This window comes from Phoxinus phoxinus (assembly GCF_949152265.1).
Source record: "Phoxinus phoxinus genome assembly, chromosome: 8".
Classification (NCBI taxonomy): Eukaryota; Metazoa; Chordata; class Actinopteri; order Cypriniformes; family Leuciscidae; genus Phoxinus; species Phoxinus phoxinus.
In genome coordinates this window covers 27,692,190-27,710,782 of record NC_136883.1, presented here as the reverse complement: position 1 = coordinate 27,710,782, position 18,593 = coordinate 27,692,190, and the positions used below count along the sequence as shown (strand labels likewise).

General features: G+C 38.1%; 1 protein-coding gene across 3 annotated transcripts in view; it reads left to right on the top strand.

Annotated features, from left to right (window-relative positions):
- The first annotated feature begins 4,827 nt into the window (after positions 1–4,827).
- The window catches only part of mtss1la (MTSS I-BAR domain containing 2a), a 32,723-nt gene continuing 18,957 nt past the window's right edge, over positions 4,828–18,593 (top strand). For 2 of the 3 annotated variants that reach the window (XM_079621901.1, XM_079621899.1), the window contains exons 1-3: positions 4,828–5,356; positions 10,391–10,452; positions 10,864–10,937. In XM_079621901.1, coding sequence (XP_079478027.1) covers positions 5,285–5,356; positions 10,391–10,452; positions 10,864–10,937 — 208 coding nt within the window. In that variant the 5' untranslated portion in view covers positions 4,828–5,284. The remainder of the gene's footprint in view (positions 5,357–10,390; positions 10,453–10,863; positions 10,938–18,593) is intronic. The other variant, XM_079621900.1, reaches the window with a different exon arrangement.

Sequence of the window (18,593 nt, the reverse complement as noted above, 5' to 3'; positions counted from 1 at the left end):
CAGAGGGCAACATTTACACTTCTTTTGCTCTTTCTCCAATAACATTTCACAGTAATATTCTAGAGAGCTGCATTATTACACTAGAAACTCCATTTAGACTTGAGGTCCCTGGGCATCCTCATCCTTTATTTTTATGTCATTCATTTAGGCCTGAGAATTGCTGTTACATGTCAATACAGTGCGGTAGTCTCTGAAGAGATATAGGCGGGTCACTTCTTAAGTTGACCTTTGCACTTCTAGTTTAGAGACACAATTCCCTGTCCCATTAAGAGTCTTTCTCTGTTCCTGCAGCCTGTCTGTGATACCTGGCCTTTTTTTGGCCTCTGTTTAGAATCCTTGTGCGGTTCATGTGGTCAGAGAATGTTCTGCCCGAAAGAAAACAGAGGAGAGGGAAAATACATTTGTCATGCTACTTCTTGGCAGCCAGATGTAATGACACTGAATGAAAGAGGAAGATAGCAAGCAAAGCCAGCAGATTTTCTCCTCTCGCTGGTTTATTTAAAGAACTTCTCTGATTTCTTGACACAAACAGCTTTCTTTGTTTGTTAGAATAAGCAGTGCAGCACATAATATCACAAAGGTGTTTGTAAAAATCACTGAATTTTAAAGCTGTTTCATATTAAGTGGATTGTTCTATCTTGCACTGGGTAAAACTGAGGAGGAACAAAAGGTTTTAATTTTAATTGTAATACAGCGCACCCCAAAAGTTGTTGTACACTTCAGCCAGTCTTAAAAAAATTCTTAATGTCATTGCATTAGATTTTAAGTTGACAATCATATCTGTGATGCTTTCTGGTTTGTCATGTTCAGTTTATATGATGAGCTACATCTGTGCCTGCTAGTCTATGAACTTGAAAGGAACTTATTTCATACATCTACTAAAATCATTTGTAAGATAATAATACAGATGTTTTATATCTATGCAGGGACATTCCGACATTTTAAGAGAATTAAGTATCCACATACTTATTGAGGCTACTGTATGTTTATAAATATGCAATTTCACAGATATCTCTTTACACTGAGAAGAGTCCAGTGTTTAAACTACGGTTGGCTGTCCCTGTCAAACATCCTGTCTTGTGTAACACTCTTGAAATGGGATAAACACAATATTTCATTGTTTGCTTATGTTTACATAGTTTAAAGATCATGACCTATTGCATAAGTGACTTAGAATGGATATGTATTATGCTTACCAAGGTGGCATTTATTTGATTAAAAATGCAGTAAAAACTGAAATATTGTGAAATAATGTTACAATTAAAAATAAAAGTTTTCTATTTAAATATTTTTTTAAATGTAATGTATTCCTGTGATGGCAAAGCTAAATGTCTAGCAGTCATTACTCTAGTCTTCAGTGTCACATGATCCTTCAGAAATGTTATATGCTGATTTGGAGCTCAAGAAACATTATTATCAATGTTGAAACAGTTAATATTTTTGTGGAAACCATGATACACTTTTTTCAGGATACTTTGATGATTAGAAAGTTCAAAAGAACAGCATTTAAAAAAAATATTTATATTTTATATAACATAATAAATGGCCTTACTGTCACTTTTAATCAATTGAATGTGTCCTGCTGAATATCCTAAAAAAGATAAATTCTTACTGACCCAAACATTTTGATTGGTAGAGTAGATGTTTAAATATTTCTGCATTTAATCATTGGTAATACACTGTCTATCATTCTCTGTTGCTTTATGCTCTCTGCATATTTTACTGTCTGTTTTCTCTCTCTGTCTCTTTCACAAGCACAGGGAGATGCACGTGCCTTGCTGTTTAGCAGATCTTCAGGAATCCTTTGGCTTAGCGCGCTGCGCAAGAGGAAATTCCACTGGCTCAAATGTTCTCAGTAAAGGCCTCAGCGTGGATCAAGCACCCGGAATCCCTGCAACCCACCGACTCCTCAGCAGGGACAGCGAGGGGCTGGGACGAATGAATGTGACGGTGCCACAGATGGTTCTCCTCCAGTCAAGAGACAGACTATGGTTAGAATGGTATTTTAAGTATCGCCATGCTCATAAAAAATAACTGTTACCCAAAACATATGTGCGTGATCTTAAGAAGTTGCCATTCGTTGCTTGTTTTCATCCCACATCATAACTCTGTTGATGAATAATAACAATAAGGGAAAGGTGAGAGTGATCCCATCCCAGATTATAAAGTTTCAGCACTGTTTTTAGAAATGATCTAATGCAGAATATGCTTTCTGTTCCGTCTTTTTCAATCGTGCGGGTCATGGATGTTCTCTGATGGACTGAATGTGTGGTAGTATCATCTAAAAGGCCCTGGAGAGCCATCATACATAAGAGCTGTGCTGAAAAACATCAAGCTCCCATTCTGGCTTGACCAAACCTGTCAAATATGAGGTTTACAGCCTCCTAAATACTGTGAAGGTCGGAGGTGGTTCCTTGACTTTATCTTTTTTTAGAGGAATTTAGCTGTTTTAAAGAACAGAATGTTCCTGGTTGTAAGTGATGTGAGAAACACACAACAACATCCTCCTCCTCTGGAAAAGTTCTGGGGGGCTTTTAGATTTCTTTAGGACTACTCCAGGAAATTGTGGTCAGTTTCATTGTGGTCAGTTATATGCAGTTGGCTCATTTATTATAACTATATCAAAACAGTTTTTTCAGTGGTTCACTAAAGTGGTTTGTTTATTGCTGAAATTCAGTTTTAGAATACATATATGCTACTTGCAGTCTATTGCAAGTTCTTGATTTCTTTCTGTGTCTTTTGTATGTGTAGATTGTTGAGCCAAAATATTTTATTTGTAATTATAGGGCTATATACACACTACTGTTCAAAAGTTTGGGGTCAGTACGTTTGTTTTAAAGAAACTAATGCTTTTATCAAGCAAGGTTGAATTAAAGGGATAGTTCACCCAAAAATTAAATTCTGTCATAATTTCCTCATCCTCGTGTTGTTCCTTGTTGTATGAGTTTCTTTCTTCTGTTGAACACAAAATAGGATATTTTTAAGAATATGGGTCACCAAACAGTTGATGAGCCCTATTGACTTTCATAGTGTTTTTTTCCCCTATACCATGGAAGAAAATGAGGCTTTATATTCATTATGTTTGTTATATTCTTCAAAGAAACCTAAAATAATATATTACTGTTTCCACAAGAATATTAAGCAGCACAAAATTTTCAACACAGATTTGCAATTTGGGCCGCAGCATTGTCTTTATGAAAGCAAAACATCTGATCATTCCTCTTTAGATAACAACTTTTCATTTGTGAAGCAAGCCATTCTGCAATATTCTCCTGTACTCCAAAGCATTATAAGACGTTTCACAGTGACGTAGCTCACCAATACCAGCAGCTAAAAAGGCCACCACACAATGACTCCTCTTCCTCCATGTTTCACTGTGGTAGAGATGCATTTATTATATTTTTTCACCATATTTTTGAAGACATCGCTCTGGAGCATCTCCATGCAACTCATGTTTCATTGTGATTCATCACTCCACACATAACTTCTGCCAAAAATCTTTCTGTTTTCAGACAGCAATGTCTTTTTAAGTCGTGCATTTGCTTAAATTGGGCTAATTTCCTGACCAATACTTTGCGGTTATGACAGTTAAAAGCTTAGTGTTTAGCCATTTTGGGCTTGGTCCATTTTTTTTTCTTTGCCCAGAAGTGTATACATTAATTTACTAAACATGAATATAAAACTTACCCGCACACAAAAGATTAACAGGACAGTCTTATCATTTTAAATTAAAGTTAGGCTACATTTTGGACATTTTGTTTGGAAATGTTGTAAACCCAATCATACCGCAATCATATCATATATGTCTGTGGTCATGCTAATTTTAAACTCTGGTTCCTGCATTAAGTGCTTTTGTAGAAACTGTGATGGAAAACTGTGGCTCAAAGTCAGAAAGTGCTTATTTGATATGGGACCCTCTCCATCTATTTCTCAACCACAAGGTTACATAACTATAACTTGCATAACATCCTTTCCTGAATTTGGGGAGCGAAGGTAAATCATAATTTTATGGTCAAATAGCCGTGTACCTGCATATGGCAACAGTATGTAGGAGATATGCTTGTGGAGATGGCCAGTTAAAAGAAGATGGATATATGATATGCTGTGCAGGATAGGGCTGGAATGAATTTTTGTATTCACTTAGCTCATTTAGCTCTCGAGGGACAGTGTCCAGCAGCAAGGTCAAGATTTAGGACACTTTGCCCTATCCAGTTAGATAACAGTTTAAGATTTTCTCCAGGACTATGCACTGCTTTGCGTATGACATTTCTAATATTAGTATTAGTATGACTAGGTAATATTAGTACTTTTTTCATACACCGCAGGACTATTTATGTGAAAAGTTGATTAAAATGGTTTCACTATTGGTAAAAATAATAATAAAAAAAAAAATGGTGAAGTGGTTTTACTTCATAATCATCACTATTAAGTCAGAATTTAAGAAAAAAAGTGCAAAGTTCTCGTATTTCATTTACTAGAAAAAAACCCTGTATTTGTTTCATATTATTAAATATTTTTCTTGTTACAGTTAAAGGGTTAAAAAAAGTGCACTGTCCGTTCAATGGCCTTCAGTGGCAGCTGTGCTGTTAACTTTGTCCCTGCCACACAAAGACAAATTAAAGCTAGGCCTACTTTAAAGGACCACCATTCAATTGTCCTCTCCCCACACACACACACACACACACACACACACACACACACACACACACACACACACACACACACACACACACACACACACACACACACACACACACACACACACACACACACACACACTTGCCATATGTCTACCCACATAAACCCCGCCCCCAACCCAAAGATCCCGCCCACCAACCTGGAGGATCGAATATCACGTCCGTCTTTCGCTGCATCACTCGACTCCTTCTTTCATCCTAAAATCGCGGTTACAGTGTCAGTTTAAACTGAAACCTCTCGTCCACGCGGATCTGACAGCACAGATTGTTAGTATGATACCCCAATCGTCATCTGTATCCTAGACCGGGGGTTGGAAGGGGAGAATCAAATCTTTTGACCCCAGCCATCATTCCCTGGATAACGGGCACAGAGCCACCCGACAGCCTCAATTGTTGTTTCCTTTTTTTGCCGACATCTGCTGCATGTTGCTCTCATTTGCATCCGAAGCAACAAGAGGTCTGTATTAGGCTGTGATGGAACACTTTCATCTCAATCGCTGAAGAAAGAAATCAGCTTATTTGGATCAGAACATTGAATCTATTCTGTTGATTCACTGAGCGTGTAATAACAACCAAGGCTTGGTGACATGATGGAGAGTGTGGAGAAGGAGTGCGGCGCTCTGGGTGGATTGTTTCAGGCGATCGTCAATGATATGAAGGTACCAGTTCTGTTTTATTGATGCAGATATTTAGCAAAAAAAAAAAAGAAAGGTTGTGTTTTACTGCCTTTGTTTTCATTAGGGGTCCAGCTGCCTGCACCACTGATGCTGTGATTAATGACATGGGGGTCTCAGCATGGAGGGCTTTGTTGTGAAATGAGAATTGAACCCTTTTGTAGATGTCTGTAGAACCTTTTATATGTTAAAGCATATTTTTGTGCATTCTATTTGAGATAAATACAAATTATTGGCCTACGTAAAAGACAGAAAATAGGTCCAGTTAGGGGCTTAGCTAGAAATTATAAAAATTCTTAAGAATTTTTTCCCCTACAAAATATAGGGGTTTTATAAAAAGCATGGGCACCACCCACTTTTACCAGGCTTGAACAGAAATGTAAAATTATGTTTTGAAAGTCAAGTGTTTTATGGGCACTAGCACCACGGCATGTTTAGAGGCTCATATGTCGTTTGAATTTTACAACAACCATATAATCCCATTTTAACCCAATTCATTTTTACATGATTTGAAAATGGTGCACTAAAAGTCTGCCTAGCTATTAGTTGTCCAAATGACCAAAAGACATTTACCACTATTTTGACCTCGAGTCAGAATATCTCTCAGATTGACCCTCTATCATATTGATGATTTCTGAAAGCAATGTTAATGCGCAGGGATTATGCATGGCTCATAAAGAGATATTAATGCATCAGAGAGAGCTTAAACGTGGAGCTCGGCTAAAATCTCACTTGCTCAGAGCCTTGTTGTGATTTTCAGTGAAGTAAAAAGAATCAAAAACAGCTTTTATACATCTTTTTGTATGCAATGCAAGCAGTATGAGAATATTGACATTCATACATTTTTTGTCAGAAGAGAAAAGTTTGTAATACAGAAAATTTGGGGAGTAATTGATTTAGATATCTGGCTATTTTGTCCATAGGAATATGATATATAAATTAATATTACATGGCATGTAAATATTGGATTTCTTTATTTATTTTTGAACCCCATATCTTATTAGGAAGAACCATTTGAAGTATTCCTTAATGAAGACAAGCCAAAATCTTATGTTATTGTGTGAAACGTCTAATGTCATTAAAAACGCGTTCAATATTTTGTTGAAAGATCCAAGGTCTTTGCACTTTTGTGTAAATAAACTGAATATAATCTGTTCTCCTATAACATTTAAACCTCTCATGGCCATCTCTCAGATATGATCTCCTTTTCCTACAGCTATTTGCAAATATTTTTGGAGCGCTTTCCAGCCTGTTGCGTTGCTGAAGCAGAACCCTGTGGTTGTACGTACTGTTCCATAAATGGTTTCCATGTTCTCGTGCGGCTCCAGTAGTGAATGTTATTGCTGAAAGTTGGCGTTTGAGTGAAGTTCGGTGGCCAGATGCCAGATCTGGAGTTCATATGTTGTGAACGGCTCCAGACTTGGCACAGGACCAACCCTGGCAACGTTCAGCTTGTTTGACATGCAGTATATCAACAGTCGTAAAGAGGGTACAGCCGGAGAGTGTTGTAATGTCAAGCGATGATGATTTGAGTAGGTAGGGCAAACTCCTCTTCAAAAATTAGCATATTGTAACATTTCTCTATTCAGATTTCACTTGGCAGACCAAGGTCTATAAAAGAGTTTACAGCTGTGGCCAAAGGTTTATGACAGCTATTTTTGTTAGAATAATATTAAATGAAAACACAAACACTTTTTTCACTTCCAAAATAAAATGAAATGGTATAACAGACATTCTAACTTTGCAACATGTCAACTTATTCTAACCTGAACCCTAAGTTAACAGTCTACTAAAAGTCAGTTAGTTGACATGTAGTTGCAATGTTACTTATAGTTAGTAGAATGTCTAAAGTGGACCATCATAATAAAGTGTAACCCGGTTCATTTAATAAATGTTATGTATACATTTGTTTGTAATTGTGTAGCCTACTTTAAATTCCTCCAGCGTTAAAAATTCTGTCTACACAAATTTTTTATAGGCCTAGTATATTTTTTGTTTGTTTTTAGCTTTTGGGTTGTGACTGTGATAGCCTCCATGAATTCAGATAAACTCAAGGGCTTTTATGATAAATTGACCATACAAATAACATCATTACTGTTTCAATCTTGGGTTGAAATGTTAGGACTTTCTGTCATCTTGTTTAATGTGTTCATTGGCCACAGGAACTTGCAAAGTCTTTTTCTTCAAAGTCTTATCTGGGCTTTGTAACTGATTCCAATAACAACACGGTTCTTCTTTCATAAAAACAAAAAACAAAAAAAAAAACAGCAAGACATTGATATTTTAATGTATTATTAGAAAAGTCATATTTATTAGAAAAGTACTAGCCTATATTAGATTCTAACTAACTGATTTCCTGATTCAATCTAATTCCTATTCACAAGCTTGTAATGTAATTTAATATCAATTCATTTGTAAATATTTCATTACAATATTAGCCTACATTTTAAAACAGAGGAGATACATTCAATGAAGAAATACATTTACTGTTTCCTTTATTGTGCAACTGAATAGCTCAATCAGTGAAAATAACACTAAACGTTAGACTAAGTTTAAACCTGTGATAATGGGGAAAATTTTTAATAAAAAAAAAAAAGCAAACCGGTTATATAACAAATACTTTCTGATTAAAAGTCTGTAAATATGATAAGATTATATATTATTGAATTAAGCTACTGTATTGTCTTTTGCGGCCTACAAGTGAATTGATCACAGCATCTGCAGACTTTTCTTAACCTGCAACAACCTTCTTTGTTCATCAGTTTTAGTCTCAATCTCCTTGTGTCTTTTTCATCCTTGTTGCCTGAAAGCTAATTAACCACCTGTGGGTTTTAAATAGACCTGACTTTGACTGTTTAGAGGAATTGGAGTTAGAGAGTTAAAATAAACGTTCTTACTGTATGGATTTACAGTATGTACACTACCGTTAAAAGGTTTGGGGACAGTACGATAAAAAAAATAATGAAATTATTACTTTTATTCAGCAAGGACACATTAAATTGATCAAAAGTGACAGTAAAAAAGATGTTTACATTGTTACATGTTAGTCTTTTGAACCTTTTATTTATAATAATCCAACTGTGATAATACTAAGAAATGTTTCTTGAGCACCAAATCAGCATATTAGAATTATTTCTGAAGGATCATGTGACACTAAAGACTGGAGCATTGATGCTGAAAATGCAGCTTTGCTATCACTGGAATAAATTACATGTTGTAAAATATTAAAATAGAAAATAGTTTTTTGAAATTGTAACAATATTGTCACGGATGGTTACAGGAAGGCTGAAGAAGTTTTAATGACAAAAATACAACGAATAAACAAACAGACAGGGCAACACACACACTAGGGCTACACACACTAAAATAACACAAACGAGGATAATTAATAGAACACAGCTGACACAAATGAACTAATAATGAGGAGCGGGAAAACTGAACAAAGGAGTTGATGAGAATGAAAACAAACTGGAAGTCCATGAAAACAGAAACTAACCGAATATAACAGTGACAAATATTTAATTGAGTGTTACTGTTTTTTTTAGCAAATAAATGCAGCATTAGATGAGCATAAGAGACATCTTTTAAAAACCTTACCAAACATTTGTATAGTATTGCAGATTGTGTGTAACTTAAGCCTGGGACACAGACTGTAAGGCCGATTATGAATGTAATTTGATGCTTACGACTGATCATGCCCAAACGCGCTGAGTCAGAGACAGATGCGTTCAGTCGGTGTTCACAGTCGTGTTTAAAATCTGCTCCAGTCATTGGAAACTGGTCTGTAAGTGTGTTCAGTTCAGTCTTGGAATGTTTCATCTAGTCGTTAAGTGTGTCCCCGGCATAAGGGTGTAATGTTAAGTGCACAGTGGGCAGCAGAGCAGAATTAAGCTTTCTTCCAAAACACAAGAAAACCTAGATTCCAACATCAACAAACCAACAAAAAGTCTCCCATGATTTAATTATAAAAAAAATAATAAGAAACCACTGCTTACAGTAGATATCTCAGGTATTCTACCATGTGGCTAGTGTCTTTCCATCTTTAGCGGTTGTGTCAGCAAACCCGATGCCAGAATTTTTAACCAGTTTTTAACACAAATGTCTATAGAGACCGAGGCTGTTCAGACAGATACAGAGACCATGCAAAACAACCTTATTCCAACCTCTCCAGTTTCTTAACAAGAGCTGTCAGCACAGTTTTAAAAAGATTCCTCTTTCCTGTCTCTACAATTTTCTGTTTATTAAAGACAGACTTTCTCTTGAATTGGTCCAGTATGAAAGCCTGAGGCCTTTGGTGATTTTTCATTTGTTTTGTATAAAAGTTGCATCTTGGAGTGTGAAAATAAATAATCCTTTTGGAATTAAAATCTTAGTAATTCTTTTATGATTTCACTGTTGTTTACTGAGGCTCTCTACTTGACCAAGGAATTGTTGCTGGTTATGCTAGTTAAAGGGATAGTTAATTCAGAAATGAAAATTCTGTCATCATTTACTCACGTCACCCCAAACCTGTATTGGTGGCAATCAAACAGTTTTGGTGCCCATTGACTTTCAGTGTATGAAAAAACAACAACACTGAGACATTTTTCAAAATATCTTCTTTTATGTTCCAAAGAGGAAAGTAAGGTTTGGAACAGCATGAGAGTGGGAAAATTATGTTTCATTTTTGGTGAACTATCCCTATATATTTGGTAAGCTATTTTGAGAACACCAGCATCCTATGTTGGGGAACCGCATATGCTGGACTTTTAAACCGTGTAGGAAGCTATGATGACAGACACACCTGGATGGAGTTTAGCTGGTGTTTCTGTCAAGAATGTTCTTCTAAAACAGATGGAAGAGTGTCATGACTGTTTGTGTTCAATGAGACATCTGGTCCTCATCTGAAGTGCTTTGCTCTCTCTTTGTGGTACATGGAGTTCTGAATGTGTCCGTGTTGAGGTACCTGTATGTGTGCAGTTAGGTTTTAAGGTTTATGTCCTTACTAACTCTCTCATATGTGTTTCTTCCTTCCTGTAGTACTCATACCCGGTGTGGGAAGACTTCATTGCAAAGGCCACAAAGCTACATTCCCAGCTAAGGTGATTTAACACTTCAGATGTCCTTTTATTGATTATTTATTTCATCTTTTTGTAGATAATGATACTCACCTTATAGGTCCTGTCCCAAATGTCACCCTTAACCCTTGCAGTCTATATTTTTCCGCATGGGCTTTTGGGTAATAGTCCACACCAGTGTGGATTCGACAAAAAGTTGAATAGCCCTCGTGAGCACCCTTCTGAATCATAAAATGACAAACGGGACACCCTGAGGTCTCATGGACTTCATGGATTCGCACGAGCGAAGGCCATGAGACCGCAAGTCCTCCATTCGGCCCTTAATCTGCATTCTCAAGAAGTGAATCAGATTGAATTTCAACAGGTCTGCCTGCTGTTCTTAATCAGCGCTGGAATTGATGACTATAAATGTTTTGCCGTTTATTCCCTTCACAGAACCACAGTGTTGGCGGCTTCAGCGTTCCTTGATGCTTTTCAGAAAGTGGCAGACATGGGGACCAACACGAGAGGTACATTTTTCAGTTAAAAAGTTGTGGTCACAATGATCAACATTTTTGAGTTGCAGAAGGTTGTTGACGGTGTTTTGGGAGATTATAACAAACTTTTGCATAGTCAGATTGCACAAATACATTCCAAAATATGGCGTTGTAAAGAAGTTGGACTTGGGGCTCAGAGGTCACCTTTCTGTTGGAACTCGGCTCTCTCATGAACGTGTGTACAACTGTTGCTGGAAGCCAGTGATTATAGTTTATGAAGTTTTAAAGGGGTGGTAAAGTATGATTTTCTAACTTTAGTTAGTGTGTAATGTTGCTGTTTGAGCATAAACAACATCTGCAAAGTTACAACGCTCAAAGTTCAAAACAAAGGAAGATATTTGCTTTTAAAGAAAAGGACTACAACAAACGGCTGGTAGGGACTACATGACATTCCTCACGGGTTAGTGACATCAGCAACTCTAAAATGTACATAAGCCCCGCCCCCAGGAACAGTCCATGTTGAGAAGAGGAAGAGTTGTTGTATAAGAGTACATTTGTGAGTCAGCTCAAACTTTAGCATCCATCTTTTCACATGCAATAGAAAGTCAATCTGTGTGTCTGTGTGCATCTCACAACAGTTCCTATACGAGCGATTTATAGATTACCATGACAGAATATGCTAATTGAAGATAGTTCCACATCAGCAACATAAATTCATCAACTAACCATTCAGAGACGTCCTGTGGCATTCTACATGTTGTCACTTCTTCTTGAGTCTCTCCATCTTTATATGACTCCGTTCAAACATAAAAGGCAGAACAGTTTCTGTAATTTTAGTGTCTGTGTGAGGTAATCGCAGCTGCTAACACACATGAGCTCTTGAAACCCCGCCCTCTGCAGCAGCTCATTTGCATTTAAAGGGCCAGGCACAAAACTGAGCGTTTTTGCAAACCCTCAAAAAGTGACAACTTTAACATGCTATATAAAAATATCTGTGGGGTATTTTGTGCTAAAACTTCACACACACACTCTGGGGACATCAGAGATTTATTTTACATCTTGTGAAAATGGCATTTTACCACCCCTTTAAATATGGATATTTTTCTTACAAAAACATGTATTAACCCACTGGAGTCGTATGGATTACTTTTATCATGCAGGGATGCATTTTTTGGAGCTTCAAACACTCAGGCACCGTTCAATGCCAATACAAAGCTGGGAAGAGCCAGGATATTATTTAATTTAACTTGGATTGTTTTTGGCTGAACGAAGAAAGTCATAATCTAGGATGGCCATAAATTATGGGATTCATTTTCTTTTTTGGGTGAACTATTCTTTTAGATAAAAGTAAAAAAACCAACAACGCAGGGAGCCCTTAATACATCTCTTTTGTTGATAAGCGCTTCTCATTACAAGTATGGGAAGATGGCCGGCACATGTTCGTTCCCAAATGCTCATTAGAGTGACCCAAACTCAGATCAGATGCAGAGACTTGTGTACAGCATTTACTGCGAACATTTACTTGTTCTGAGACACTGAAAACCCCAGATCATGAGATGCTCACGTGTACTGTAAGTACACTGTGCTGCGCTTCACTCTGAAGCATGCAGATTAAAATGTAATTAAATCACAGGCTTTGTGGTTTGATAATCGCACTAAGGCATATTGTGATTTTGTTTTAATTTCAATCAATCGTGTGCAGCCCTTGTTGAAAGTCATACTTAAATATGAATACAGAAGAAAGGTCACTTTGGGTTTGTTAGGAAATGGCTTGAGAGTCATGTTTCATCATAGTTTAATTCTGCTTCTAGCTTGGCTGCTATTGGATCTCTGAAACCGAATCCTTCCTGTGCCTTTAAAATCCTCTAGTTACTGCCTGCAGGGATCAGACAAGGCCAAACAAATCTAGTCTTCATCAACACAGTTAAAGGATGTGGGTCAGGCATAGCTGTCGGCCTAGGGCTGAATTACTCATTTGTACATTTCTTGTAAATTGCACCATATGTACACAAGCGCTGAATGCAATGGATCTTTATATCCCAAGTAGTGTGTGTGTGTGTGTTTGTGTGTATTAGCGTGTGTTCACCAACCAATCACAGTAGACGAAATGGATGGTTGCTATTGGGTACCAAAATCTGCAAGGTTACAGCACTACATCTCAGATGTATATAAAGCTCTTGTTTTAAAGATCTCCTTAGTGTGGGAGAGAAATTATGGTGAAATATTTTTTATTTTTTTATACAGGATTATGATGATTCATAAGTTTTAGTTTGGGGTTAGACAGGCTTATGGCCTCGCGAAATAAATATAGGTGAAACTAAAAATTATAATATCGTGCAAAAGTTAATTTATTTCAGTAATTCAACTTAAAAGCTGAAACCAATATATTTTATAGACTCATTACATGCAAAGTGAGATATTTCAAGCCTTTATTTGTTATCATTTTGATGATTATGGCTTACAGCAATGAAAACCTTTTCACAATATTCTAATTTTGACTGGGGTTTTCATAAGCTGTAAGCCATAATCATCAAAATTATAACAAATAAAGGCTTGAAATATCTCACTTTGCATGTAATGAGTCTATATAATATATTAGTTTCACCTTTTAAGTTGAATTACTGAAATAAATTAACTATTGCACGATATTCACATTTTATGAGTTTCACCTGTATAATGGATTGAAGATATGTAAAAGATATATGTTTTTTGCTTATTCAATCTAAAATATATTTGGCAGAAATGCATTTTGTAGTACTTTATATGTTGGCATTTAAAGGTTTTAATTAAAATATATTTTCAAAAAAGTATGTTTCCTAAGCCACATTTGTTTAGCATATTTAAGCATATATTTTGGCCAGATAAATATATCCATGGAGATATATTTATATATCAATCAAAATTTTACCCAACCCCTACAGCTATACAGCTGGTTAAAAATGTGACACTTGCAGTGATAAGAAATTAAGATACATACTATACACTATAGACTAGACTAGAGCCTAAAGACTATGTCACATTTGATTTTGTTTCAGTCTAGTAACAGCAAATGCGAACCTTTCCACCTTCACCCTTCTGCCCAGTTCAGAATCTTTACCAGATGCCAGTGAACCAGATTGATTCCATTTGTCCTGCGGGAGCGCTTTGTTCTGCACCGGACCCCAAACATACAGCACTGGCATAAATTAGTTCAGTGAACTGTCAATACTTTTAGTAGATAGATGTCACTGGAGCATTTTCACCTCTGGCCTTGTCTGGCTGTTGTTTATGACTTTGCGTATGCGTTGATATAAAAGTTACAAATTGCACTTTACACCATAGTGTATCAAATGATTTTTGCCCTAATTCCAAAGAAAATAATTCATTACAAGCTTCTCACTTTTATTTAATAATTTTTTAGGGGGGATTTGGGGGGCGGGAGGTTACAGTAGCTCCACACTGAAATGATATCTACTCTACACCAATGAGAGGGCAGTATATAATCCCTGGCATTAAGTGTCAGCAACAGTAGGCCTGCGTTTTCTTTGAATTAGGGACAGGCTGGGGGCACTGGCACAGCTGGAGATCTCGTTAAAACACTGACATCAGACGGATTCTCGTCTCACCGGCTTCCAGTGACACACATTTCTCCCCCCCATCACCCCAGTTAACAGGCCCATAATCGCACACAGTCCGGACAGTCACATTGACTAACGACCACAGCCTTGCAGTGACCCGAACATGTAAAGTGTTTGAATATGTGTCAGTACAGTACTTTACAGTAAGGTTCATTTTGCTTATGCAGTAGGTATCCTGAACTAACAATGAATAACAATTTGTTCATATTCATAAAAATGGCTTTTTTAAATATCTTAATATAATATAGTGTACAATATGTTATAATTACATTCGTATTATACATGATATTTAACTGTATTATAATTATAATTATGAACATATTGTTAATTCAGGTTTATTCAGAATACATTAGTGTTAATGTTAATTTATGCAACTTTAAATGTTAGTATATAAGCAACAGTAAAAGAAGAAATGCTGTGAACACATTTCTAACCTTATTGTACAGTGTTACCAGTTCACCTTTCAAATTCGTCTTCATGATTGCCTGGATGTCAGTTTTGACCACTACTGCTGAAAAATCCAGCATAAACCAGCATGAATTCCATGTTGGTCTAGGCTGGTTTATGTTGGTTAGTGGTTAGTTGGTTAACTGGTATAGTGCTGGTCAAGCTGGTGGACTTGAATAGCTGTTCTCAAGTAAAACTGAGCTGGCTTGCTGGTCCATCAGCTCTCCCGCCTCCCTTGCTGGAGACCAACAAACAAGCATCCCATGCTGGTCCCAGCATGCAAAACATACCTTATGTTTACCAGCCTTCCTGGATTTTTAAAGAGGGTATTAAGGGTTTCATCTCCTTTCAACTCGACTTATTTTTCCATATAAGATTGTCAAGAAAAGGTCAGTTTAAGTTGAGTGTTAGTAGGCTTTCGAATACCAATACAAGGAACGTCAATATGGAAGGAAATTACATACTCTCTCTCTCTCTCTCTCTCTCTCTCTCTCTCTCTCTCTCTCTCTCTCTCTCTCTCTCTCTCTCTCTCTCTCTCTCTCTCTCTCTCTCTCTCTCTCTCTCTCTCTCTCTCTCTCTCTCTCTCTCTCTTAAACCTTTCTCTTCTATTATGACTCGCTGCCTTTGATAGGAGTCCAGCAGTCTGGCTTGTTTGTGATCTTTATAGTCATGGCGTCATGGTCAGTGTTTTTTATAGAGCAGATGTGGGCAGTCTATTAGAGCACGTGTCAGACAGGCGTGGAAGTGTTTGATGTCTGTGTTTGACTTGCATTTGGATGTCTAACCTCTAAGAATAGCTGCATTTGCTTACATTCACTTCCAGTGATGAATGCTGGAACAGGGATGTTTACTGGAACACAAGTCACATGTAATGATACATGCTTTGTTCATCTAGTTCTTTATTAGCACATCCAAGTCACTGTGTTTATGTCTTGCACCACCCCATAGTGATTTAGTTGTGTAAGTGTATAGTTAGTCCTGTGGGTAATTTCTTATGTTGTGAGAGATGCACCATGGGAGATGCTCACAAACCTCTCTATCATGGGATTGGAGTGAGGTGTGTTTTAATGATGGCTCTTGGGTCTGTATTTGTGTGTTTTCCATCCATGCTGATGAAAGGCTCTTCTCAGCGTATGTATATACTGTATGAGTGTGTATGTCTATACAAGGAAGGAGCTTGGAAGCGATTTCCCCCGGCTTGCAGTGGCAAGATAGAAATGTGTAATCCTCTTTACCTTGTTCTGACACACAGACTGAGTTTGTGCATGTTAGTGTGAGTGTGTGTCAATGGGACGCAGTGGGCTGCTAATCTTCCCTGCAGCTCTGGACTGGCAGATGGCATGTATCCGTGCCAGCCATCTGGAGTGTGGGGCATGGGCAAGAATTTGCCTTACTTGGCACCGGAGATTATACCGTCAGATTCACACTTGCTACATTTCACCCTTTTCTATTAACTCACCTTTTTATCAGGTCCGTGGGTCCCCAAACTGCTCCCAAATGTTTTATTAAGCACTTAGAATTAGTTAATACGTGGTCTTTATCTTGCTAAAATAAGGCTTACTGTGTTTAAGTTATTTTTAGATTGGTGTAATATGTAGATTCACCCTTTGAACATAATAGGCTATTTCCTTACTGTTAATATGTACACAGCAATGTTTTGTTATTATATATATTGTTGTATATATAAAACAAAACATTGCTGTGTACATATTAACAGTAAGGAAATGTATTTTGAAACTCAGATTACCACAATTATTCAGTAACAAAAAATGCAATGGTTTTTTGGACATGGTCACATGAAACTGGCCGTGTACTATGGCAACACCACAGTTCATCAATGGACATGCCAGTACCTTGGGCATCTAATGGTAATACCATGGTTTTATTGACATGTATCATATCTACGTATTTCCAAGCCTGCTAATTGGGGAAACTGTAAAGTTAGACAAAATGAAGAACCAGCAGATGTTAAATCCAGCTTCTGTCCTTCCATTTTTTGTCTTTAGTAAAAGTAAGCACTCATTTTACATCCTTGAAATATTACACAAATATTTTTCAGAGGAAACCTGTTGTGCGTTTAGAATCTATCTATCTATCTATCTATCTATCTATCTATCTATCTATCTATCTATCTATCTATCTATCTATCTATCTATCTATCTATCTATCTATCTATCTATGTCACGGGAGGAACACAGGAAGCAAAAGCAGGTACTCAGAATATTTATTGTTACACAAAGAAGTACTCAGTCCACTATCCACTAGGCTGGCGATTCAGGCTCACGCAGGGACCCGATGGTCAGACGAGTGCAGGTGAAGTGAGTAGTGCTGATCCAATCCAGGTGCCGACGTGAAGTGAATAGGAATACCACACGGAACAGGAAACACAGAAGGAACCCAAGACACGACCGATCTCATGGAGAGGAACAAACAACAATCCGACACTGAAACAGAGAATAAGGTGAGTATTTATGGGAGATGGAACGAGCTGCAGCTGTGAGTGATAATGATGGTAATCAGCTGGAGCGCTGATAGACACGTGAGCGGGACAACGCCCACTCACACATAAACAAACAAAGACACGAGACGAAAAGGAGGCAATGCACTTGACCACCGTGACAGTACCCCTCCCTCTAGGAACGCCTCACGGCGTTCCCAGACTCCCTTACCTGTCGATTGTAATCATCGATCAGAGAGTGATCCAGGATGCCACTGGTAGGAACCCAACTTCTCTCCTCTGGACCGTAACCTTCCCAGTCCACCAAGTACTGAAATCCGCGTCCCCTCCGCCTAGAGTCCAGAATGCGACGGACCGAATAGGATGGTTCCCCATCTACGAGACGCGGCGGTGGGGGAACCGGGACAGGCGGATTAATGCGAGAAAAGAAAACGGGCTTAATTTTAGACACATGGAATACCGGATGAATTCTCTTGTACGCTAGAGGAAGGTTGAGGCGGACTGCCACCGGACTAACAATCTTGGTGACAGAAAACGGGCCAATGAATTTAGGAGCTAATTTATTAGACACGGAGCGGAGCGGAATATTCTTGGTAGAAAGCCACACTTTGGAACCGACGACGTATACGGGAGGCCTAGACCGGTGGCGATCGGCCTTGGCCTTGGTGCGTGCCCGTACACGGAGGAGAGTCTCCCGGGCTCTCGTCCATGTGCGGTGACACCTCTGGACAAAGGCGTGAGCAGAGGGGACCGCGACTTCGGATTCCAGACTAGGAAAAACAGGTGGCTGGTATCCTATACTACACTTAAAAGGAGAAAGGCCCGAAGACGATACTGGCAACGAATTGTGGGCGTACTCCACCATAGACAGTTGCTGACACCAGGAGGAAGGATTCTTCGCAGCCGTACATCGCAAAGTTCTTTCCAAATCCTGGTTGGCTCTCTCAGTTTGACCATTGCTCTGGGGGTGGAACCCCGAAGACAGACTGACCGTCGCCCCCAGCAGCTTACAAAACTCTCGCCAAAATTTGGACACGAATTGGGGTCCCCTGTCGGAAACCACGTCTGTCGGGAGGCCATGTAACCGAAAGACATGATTAACGACTGCAACCGCTGTCTCCTTGGCTGAGGGCAATTTGGGCAAGGGAATAAAGTGAGCTGCCTTCG